Source organism: Octodon degus, unplaced genomic scaffold, assembly GCF_000260255.1.
Source record: "Octodon degus isolate 3935 unplaced genomic scaffold, OctDeg1.0 scaffold00008, whole genome shotgun sequence".
Lineage (NCBI taxonomy): Eukaryota > Metazoa > Chordata > Mammalia > Rodentia > Octodontidae > Octodon > Octodon degus.
The window spans coordinates 15,610,517-15,619,382 of NW_004524584.1; the positions used below are offsets into that span (position 1 = coordinate 15,610,517).

Below are 8,866 nucleotides of genomic sequence, written 5' to 3' on the forward strand. Positions count from 1 at the left end.
TTTTTAACTTATTTGGTACAGGGTCTTGCTATGCAGCTCAGACTTGTGATTCTCCTCAGCCTCCCCAGTGCTGAAATTACAGGCATGCCCCACCACACTTTTGGTGGCCAGCTTGGTAGTGTCTGGTATGGCACACAGTACCAGGGATTAAACCTGGGTCCTTGCACTTGCCAGGCAGGCACTTAGATCTCCAAACTATCTCCCCAGCCTGTAAAATATTTTGATGAAGCACTGGGTGTGGTGGTGGATACCAGCAATCCCAGAACTTGGGAGGCTGGGGCAGGAGGATCACTGCAAATTCCAAGATCAGCCTGGGCTACAAAGTGAGCTCAAGGCCAGCCTAAGCTGAAAAGGGAGATCCTGTCTCAGAAACACAAAAACAGGGCTGGTTAAATAGCTGAGCAAATTAAAGCGCCTGCAAGCAGGCACAGGCTGGGGGTCCCCAGGGCGTACTGAGATGGCAACTGAGAATGGGCATGGTGGCACACACCTGTAATCCCAGCTCTTGGAAGGCTGTAAACAAGCTTCCTAGGCAACTAAACTAAATCAATCAATAAGGAAAGGTTGGGGGCCAGGAAGATAGCTCAGTGGAATAAGTGCTTCCCTGGCAAGTGCAAGGGTCTGAATTCAATCCCTGGTTTCTCAAAAAAAAAAAAGGAAAGGTTATTTTGACAGCACAGTGGGGCACATCTGTAAATTCAAGTACTCTGGAGGATTGGGCAGGAAGATTGCCAAGTTCAAGGCCAGCCTGTGCAACTTACTGAGACCATGTGTCAAAAATGAAAAAAAAAAAAAAAAAAGTGCTGGGAATGGACCTCCCCAGGGCCAGCCAGACATGGTGTTGCACATTTGTAAGCCCAGCACTTGGGAGGCTGAGGCAAGAGGATCACCATGAGTTCACGAACAGCCTGCACAACAAAGTGCAACTTTCTCTCAAAAAAAGGAAAAAAGCCAAAAACAAATGTTTCACTAAAAAGCTTTTAATTTCTTGAATTAGCAAGTACATATACAAATGTGTGAATATAAACTGTTTCTCATCCCAGCACTTGGTGAGGCATAAAAATTACCAGTTCAAGGCAAGCCAAGACTCTGCTTCCCCCTCAGAAAAAAAATTTCTCAGTGGGGATACCTCATGGTGGCGATTTTGTACCTACAGGTTGTGTACACACTTCTCACAAACAATTTGATGAGTTTTATCCCTGCTTTTGGATCAAGAATTCCATTTCTTAAAACTGTCCCTAATGATTGCTGAGAAATTGTGAAAAACTTCATACTCAATGATGGATGCCCTTGGCGCTAATTTCCAAAGGGAACTGGAAATAACCGAAGTGTCCAGGCAGCCTCGGGGTGGTAGGGGAATTTTCTACAAAAGCCCCGCTGTACCCCAATCTCCCTAAATCCCTACTACCTGAGACTACCTGGGAGCAAGGAGGGGTGACCTGCCTGCTGAATGAGCCCTACACCTCTGCAGACACTGTGGCACCAACACAGAGCCAGAAAACCAGGGGACCGCTGGCCCCTAGCCACGTGCCTGAAGTGCGGCTACACCGAGTGGAATCCATCAGCGACCTACACAGTGAAGGTGAGGGGATGCAAAAGGATGTACTGCGAAGAGGGGAAAAGCCTGCTTCCCCTAATGTCCCCACTACTCCACAGGCTTGACACGCCCGTATCTGGCTGAAGAAGCACAGCCATGGGATGAGTTGCTGGGTGTCTTGCCACCGTCGCTGTGTGCCCAGGCTGGCTGTGGTACAATGTGCGGCCGTAGCGGGTTCCTGCTGCTGCTGGTACTGCTAGTGCTCACCTGCCTGGCACTCGCCATCCTGGCTGTCTACTTGAGTGGTAGGGCAAGGCAGGGCAGGTGGGGACCAACTGGGAGGCCCTTTGGAAGGAGCAGTTGCTGCAGTAGTGAAGGGTGGGGGTCAGAGGGCAGCCTGTTGCTGGGTTGTGGATGTCTGAGGTAGCACATGATCTAACAAGATCACACAAACATCTGCCCATCCCCAGTGCTGCAGAGTGAATCCCTGCGGGTCCTGGCACATACGCTACGCACCCAGGAGGAGATGCTGCTCAAGCTCCGACTGGCCAGCCTCAGTCAGCTGCGGAGGTTGAACTCCAGTGAAGCTCGAGCACCCAGCTGAAACTCTACTTGAACTGGGACGTAGTGGGTGAGGGGAATAAAGCAGCTGTTGGCAGTCTCTCCTCCCACCACTGGTCTACACCACGTCCTTGTTGAGATTTTTGTAGAAGAGACTGATGTGACTTCACTGTCACCTACTTCTCCTGATCTTTTCAGGCATGGCCTAGACAAGCCTTCTGGTATTAAGTAGGCTCTTATGAGCTGGCCCAAGGTCAAAGGATGGGGCACCAGCCTCCTGGCTCCTCTTGTGGCCTGTCAGCATCCTCTGGGCAACCCTAACTAGCAGGGTAAGTCTAGAAATAGCTGCCTCACTGCAGCCACCTACTCTGCCAGATCTCTCAGCAAGAGTCCAGCCTCAGGTCTCAAAGATAAGCTGGGCTCTGAGTTGGGGAGGCCCCACCCTAGCCTGGGCACACTACTTAAGAGGGCAGAGGTGAGATCCCAGTGTGCCCAAGCCTGGTGTCCTGGATGGGAGTATGAGCAGAAATATCCAGCAGTCAGGACCACAGAGGCAGAACATTATATTCTATTTAATTATCTTTTATAATCTTTAAAAATCACAAAAATCATTGCCGGGTAGCTTTGCCTCAACACTTGCCATGGTGGTATCTATCCAGCTAATGATACCCTGAAGAACTGGGTTACCCCAAAGGAGCAAGGCCTAAGAAAGCAAAGGGACAGCCCCCTACTGCTTTTCCCATAGCCCTGAGACAGGCACTCATTTGGCCCTGCCTGAGATAGGGCACGAATAAGCCACAGGGCTGAGTGCAAGGATAGAGGGCCGGGTCCCTTATCCTACTCACCCATCCTATCTATTTTTGGTTTTGTCTTTAAAATAAAGTGACAATCACTGGCAGAAACCAGTTCTTGCACAGTCTTCTGTTAAAAATACAGGCAAGGGCGTGAATAGTCTTGTCTTCAGCTGGTCCATTTCACAGGATATCTGCCCGCTTGTCCCGCACACGGCTTCGAGCCTTGGTTCGGGCTTTGAAGGAAGCAGCATTGTACAGGTGCTGGGTGGAGAAAAGGGTGGAATCTATAGTGAACTGGGAAGAAAGCCCAGGGCTCTTCCCTCAGCCCTTATAGAGCTGGAAGCCTCCAGAAAATGGGAATGGAAGAGAAACAAAGGTATTCTAGGATGCAAACCTTCTCAAAACGTGAAACTTTACAGGCTTTCAAAGCAGTGGCATCCAGCACCAGCACAGGGCCCAAGCCAAAGATGTCACGGAGAAGCTCATTATTCTGGGGAGAGAGAAGACAGTTAACTGAGTCCACGCCACAGCAGCCAAACTGGGGAGCTCTCCCTGCCCATCCCCTCACCTGCAGGTGGTGGTGCATGCCTGAACCCAGCACATCCTTGAAGGCAGCATAGATCCGGTGCCGAGCCCAGCTGTCTACATACAGCATTTCCAGTCCAAAGCGGATTGTCTCTTCCTCACATTCACCACCCTGCAGGATAGCAGAGGCCCACAGTTGTGCTTGGCTGTTATGCCTGGGGCTGGATTCCTGCTAGGATAAACATGTTCGTTCACACACACACACACACACACACACACACACCCCTACCTCAACAAAATGCAGCACAGCACGGAAAATAGAGCGCTGGCGCCGGCGGTCAGCTTTGGCACGGTACTTATTGCTGTCCGTGGCTAGAGTGCGCAAAGCACCACAGAGGGCTTCCATGTCCTCGTAAACAAAGTCCTCCTGTGTGGGAGCAATGAAGGCAAGAGGCAGAAGCTTAAGCACTGGTGGCTCTCAACATGGGGTTGCTCAAAGCCTTCCTTTCCTAATAGCCCTCCTCTTCTCTGTTTGGCTTCTCTCATAACCTCTTTGGCCTCCACCTGTACAGGACATCTCTGCTCAGGGACCCCATCATAACATCTACCGCATGAGTCAGTGTTGAAGCCACCACTGCTACAAAATGACCTACGACAGCTTTGTGTGCTATGGCATGCTCTCTCTGTGTCCAGCCTAGGATGGGCAGTAGCACCAGCGGGCACCCCCCTACCATCCTTGCACCTCAAGGTCCCGGGCGAGCTCAAAGAGCAATGCGATGGTTTCACCAGCAGCAATCCGCAGGTTCACACTTTCACTGGACAAGAGGTGGGGCAGCTGGGACAGTTGCCTGGAGAAGGGGCAGGCTAAGCTACGTGTGTGGGTTAGGGGTCCCTTCATGATCACCTCCCACTCCCAGTGGGCATCTACCCTCACCTGTCAAGGACGTGGCAGATGTGGGTGCTGGGGCAGATAGTAAGCAACAATGCCCAGGCCTGTAGGGCAGCACAGAGCAGGCCATGCAGGCTGGCAGGGACCATAGGAGCTGTGGAGCCATCTGTGCCACAGGACTGGCTGAAAACACTTTCTAAGCAGGCAAGGCAAGAGACCAGGTCCTAAGAGCACAGGGGGGACAGGGGAATGGCTCAGGGACAAAGCTAGGGGCCTAGGTGCTCCACTGTCTGTGTCCAAAGACCACTCACCTGGACATCGGCAGCAGCCACATAGCACCCCAGGCCGAGAGTAGAAGCACACTGTTGAAAGGACAAGGCTAGGCCATGATCAGAGGTCAGCCTGGGTTCCCAGCCACAGGGTTCCCCCCACCACCACCACCAGGGTATGGAACCTGAAAGCAGGGATAACCCACCACTTTGCTTGAAATAAGGTAGAAGGGTTTCATGGGGCATAGAAACACTCACGTGAAGCCGGGCGGTGGGGCTAGCTGTGCTGTCACTGAGCACAGAGACTAGCAGCGGCTGCAGGCTGTGGAACAGCTCATCACCTTTGGATCCAGGGCCCAGCTGCACACAGAGCAGACCTAACACAGCAGCAGCCAGGGCCTGTTCTTCACCCTTCCCTGCAGGACACTTTCCAGTCAGCCCAGGTAGCGAGGGTCAGCACCTGCCCAGTTAAGGTCCTCCGCAAACCCCAAGGCCCGACCTTTCTTGAGGCACTTTTCCAAGGCATCAGCCAGTGTGAGGCAGCGTTCCAGCAAAAAGTCAGGGAGCAGGTGGGAAGCCAGGGCCAGGCGCAGGCTCTCCAGAGCTCCTTGCCGGGTCTTGGCACTAAGGGTAGAGAAGGGAGGGTCACATGGGCCAGCTGTCCCTTGGTTATACTTGGCATGGGTTGAGCAAAGCCCTGGATATAGGAGTAGGCTGGCAGCCAAGGGTACCTCTTGTTTGTGAGGCAGTCCACATATTCCTTTAGCTTTTCTTCGAGATCTTCCTGTTGGCCCTGCTCATCCACAGCATCCCCCCCTGCAAGGCCAGCAGATCAGCACTGCTTCTTGCCCTCACCCAATGGAGCCCTCATTGAATCCCTGCCACATGGCTACTTGCTCTTACCTAGGCTATCCTCTGCTGTGGTGCTCAGAAGGCTGGGACATTCGCTGGTTGTACTGCGGGCCTCACTGGCTGCTTCATCCTCACTGGAACCTGAGTCAGCTTGGGCACTGCACCGAGCACCTAGGGAGTATATGTTAAGTTACTCAGCTTGCTTCCATTGACGAGGGATGGCTGGGAGTATGCCACTCAACCTTACAACTCCACCAAAGAAAATGTTGCCCCTTCTCAGAGGGAGAAAACCAAAGCTGAAGTAGGCACTACAGTGACTGATGCGGGGCCCTGGGCCAGAAAGCAAGAAAATGGGAAGGTCCATTTGTAGGAAAGCATTTGTTAGGTTCTAGGCTTGGCCTAGGAATATCTGGCAGGTTTGGTGGGCAGTGCCTAAGGCCAGAAACTATTTTAAGTAGGAGACTGGGAACTAGTAGAGGTAGGAAGGGGAAAAAAGGTAGAAGGGAAAGGCTGAAGTTGTTCTACCAGATTTGTAGCCTGGCCTGCATTATACCCCAAAACAGATAATGCAAGGATCAGAAACAGCTATAGAGTTCAGCAGATGTGGGATTTAAGAATCCCAACTCTACATTTTTTAACCCAACATTACAATTTTTTCCTAGCACTGGATATCAAAGCCAGGGGCTCTCATGAGCACTCTACCACTGGACTACCTCCATCTCAGTCTCCATTCCACATTTTAACAGGCTGGCCTTGAACATGTCGCAATTTTCCTGCCTCAGCCTCCCGAGTGCTGGGATTACAGATGTGCACTATCTCACCAGGCTGAGGCCTCTGTCTCTTTATATGCAAAGCAGAGATGGAAAAGCACCTCTTTCAGGGGCAGCAAGTGAAGACATATAACTTGTTATGGCTTTATTTCAGGCCAACAAACTCATCAAGCCACCTGTCAGCCCTTGGGACAGAAGCCCAGTTCCCAATGGGTATGCTGGGAACCCCGTATTTTAAGTACATTGTCTTCTCAGCTTCCCCTGATCCATTTAAGGCTGTCAGCTCTGGGGAGACAGACAAACAGGTTTCTTCTGACCCTGAAGAGGCTCTGACCATGTGAGCCCCTAAAAACACAGGGAAGTTTCAGGGATTTAGGGCCAGAGTACTCTGGTGTGTGGGTGCTATCCAGGGCTAGGGGTGAACTCTGGCAAGCATGGCTACTATGGTGAAGCCCTCGACAGTTTCTCATTACCTGGCCAGCCTGACCTCTCAAGAACTTACACTTCTTGCCTGCAGGAAAAAGTCTAGCCAGCACAATGGCCCCTGCTCACTTTCTCTTTTACTATCCTACCTGCTAATGCTGCTGAGCGTCCCCTCTCTTGGTCCAGGGTTAGGTCCCTTCTGGTGCAGCTACCTGGCTTTTCCACATGTTCTTTGCATATGGTTCTCTTCTCACCCAGACACCCTTCCCATGGGGTCTCCTAGGTTTGAGTATGGGGCTAACACCACGCTGTGAACAGTTTCAGGACCAGTCTCTATTGTGCTGTCATTACCCTATGTCACCCTGCCCCTAGACAGCATTAGGGCGAAGTTGTGCTTGGCCCTCAGAGCAAACATGCTATCCCAGCAGAGCAAACATGCTTACTGCAAAAATACAGGCTCCTGGTTGGGACTGATAACAGAGTACCAAGACTGCCTCAGGCTCTAAGATATTGTTTTGTTTTTGCAGAACCAGGGATTGAATTTAGGCCCCTGCGCTTACCCGGCAAACTTTTATTGTACTGAGCTATTTCCTTGGCACCTGGTTCTAGGATATTAATCCAATCCCCAAATCCACAAGTACCAAGGCCCCAATTCTGTACCTTCCCGATTTCACATCTTCATCGTTCTTCCCAGCAGAGAGGCCTCTGACAACTTCCCCATCTAGTCTACCAAAGGTCTCGGCAAGGGGTCTGATTTCCTATCCTTTTTTTTTTTTTTTTTTTTCCTGGAACCGGGGATTGAACTCAGGCCCTTGCGCTTGCCAGGGAAGCGCTTATTCTACTGAGCCATCTCCCCGGCCTCCTTATTTCCTATCCTGTCCAGTGGTTTTTCCACTGTATTAAGCCACTGGAGTAGAGTAGCAATGGGGAAACCGAAGCCCGGACGTGCTGGCCGGGTCACGCTTCTGGGTCTGCGAGGATTCCTCTGGTTTGGGAAGCCCCACAAGCAGCCGGCAACTTGCTCAAGTTGGGTGCACACGTGGCCAATGCCGGCGAGAGCACGTGCTGGCTACCGCAGTTTCGCTAGACTGCGCCGGGCTGGCCGATGGGAGCTTCCCCACGCCCCGACACTCTGGGACACAGCAGTGGACCTACACAGGACCCCTGCTCGCTGCAGAGGAGCTGCCCCGCGCCCCCACTCACCTGCTCCTCGGCGCTGGCCGCCCTTGCGGGGCGCGTTGCCCTTACTACGAGCGCGAGGCATGCCGGGACCCGGGCGCGGGGGCGCGGGGGCGCGGGGGCGCAAGGTCAGGGCCCGGGAGGACGAGGACTCCAGGCCAGCGAAGCGCTGGTCAGTGCTCGGCGCTGAGACTTGGCCAGGCGTAGGGAGCCACACGCCGCGCGCGCCACCATCTTCGCGAGGCGCCCCGCCCTGCCAAGCGGGTCGCTGGGAAGGCGAGTACCCGGCTGCCCGGTTCAGATCTGCGTCCGCTCGGCGAAACTATTATTCCCAGGGGGCTGCGCGCACAGATTAGGGCCCATCGGCTGGACGCAGAGCTCCACGGAAATCGTAGTCCACGTTTGGGACTGACAAAAAGATAGCGCTCTGGCGTGAACTATGCACCCACAAGGCTGTGCGGGTACCCCCACCCCCTACTCCCCACCCCCTACTCCCCACCCCCGGCTCGTGCTTAGCCGGGTTGTTAACCCGGAAGTTTCTCTCCGGTGGTGAAGAACTAATCCGGAGACCTTTTGTTAGTACACTCGCGCAATGGAAGAGTCTGGGGTTTAACAGAATAGAGGAAACAGCTAACCATCAGGCAATGAAACCAAAAGTGACTTTATGATGAAAGCAGTGCACAGACAACGGCTTAAACCAGATTTTTTTTTTTTGCGGAGCCGGGGATTGAACTCAGGCTCTTGTGCTTGCCAGGGAAGCGCTTATTCCACTGAGCTATCTCCCCTGTCCCCTTAAATCAGATCTTAACCCCTATCTTTTTGGAAGCGCACTGCCCCAAGATGGGTCTCCTATAACCCATCTGTGAGGTTTAGAAATATAAGTACCGCGCGCTAATCGATTGCGCCACTGGAGCTTTAAGGTTTAGAAATAAAGCACTGGATTGGCCATTTTTGAAGTCAGATGATCGCAATCAATGTCTTTTTGTTTGTTTAAGCTAGGTCTATGTAGTCTAGGCTGGCTTTGAACTTCCTTATGTAGCCCATGCTGGTCTAGAACTCAGCGATCC

General features: G+C 52.5%; 2 protein-coding genes across 4 annotated transcripts in view; one reads left to right on the forward strand and one right to left on the reverse strand.

Moving 5' to 3' along the window:
• Positions 1–2,971, forward strand: part of Lsmem2 (leucine rich single-pass membrane protein 2) — a 5,300-nt gene extending 2,329 nt beyond the window's left edge. Inside the window, exons 2-4 of one of the 2 annotated variants that reach the window (XM_004625249.3) lie at positions 1,472–1,582; positions 1,657–1,842; positions 2,008–2,971. In XM_004625249.3, the coding sequence (XP_004625306.3) occupies positions 1,472–1,582; positions 1,657–1,842; positions 2,008–2,141 (431 nt within the window). In that variant the 3' untranslated portion in view covers positions 2,142–2,971. Of the gene's footprint in view, positions 1–1,413; positions 1,583–1,656; positions 1,843–2,007 lie in introns of both variants that reach the window. The other variant, XM_023706162.1, reaches the window with a different exon arrangement.
• Positions 2,646–8,067, reverse strand: Ifrd2 (interferon related developmental regulator 2). Of its 2 annotated transcripts, none has more exons than XM_004625125.2 (12): positions 7,824–8,067; positions 5,479–5,598; positions 5,307–5,391; positions 5,075–5,199; positions 4,834–4,991; positions 4,618–4,668; positions 4,352–4,530; positions 4,160–4,265; positions 3,707–3,844; positions 3,461–3,589; positions 3,287–3,382; positions 2,646–3,153 (listed from the first exon to the last, which is right to left on the reverse strand). In XM_004625125.2, exons 1-12 carry the CDS (start codon positions 7,882–7,884, stop codon positions 3,073–3,075), a joined length of 1,329 nt encoding a protein of 442 aa, XP_004625182.1. In that variant the 5' UTR covers positions 7,885–8,067; the 3' UTR covers positions 2,646–3,072. The 2 variants fall into 2 exon arrangements, with proteins under 2 accessions (XP_004625182.1, XP_023561912.1); XM_023706144.1 differs by having other exon boundaries at positions 4,160–4,232; positions 7,824–7,989.
• Positions 8,068–8,866: the final 799 nt, after the last annotated feature.

What these genes read in the sequence shown, in the direction of transcription:
- Ifrd2 (XM_004625125.2), bottom strand. Translation starts at nt 7,884, where the DNA reads ATGCCTCGCGCTCGTAGTAAGGGCAACGCGCCCCGCAAGGGCGGCCAG. An exon ending in AGCTCGCCCGGGACCTTGAG is followed by an intron (nt 3,845 to 4,159) that starts GTGCAAGGATGG and finishes GCTCCCACACAG; the next exon opens with GAGGACTTTGTTTACGAGGA. An exon ending in GCATGCACCACCACCTGCAG is followed by an intron (nt 3,383 to 3,460) that starts GTGAGGGGATGG and finishes CTCTCTCCCCAG; the next exon opens with AATAATGAGCTTCTCCGTGA.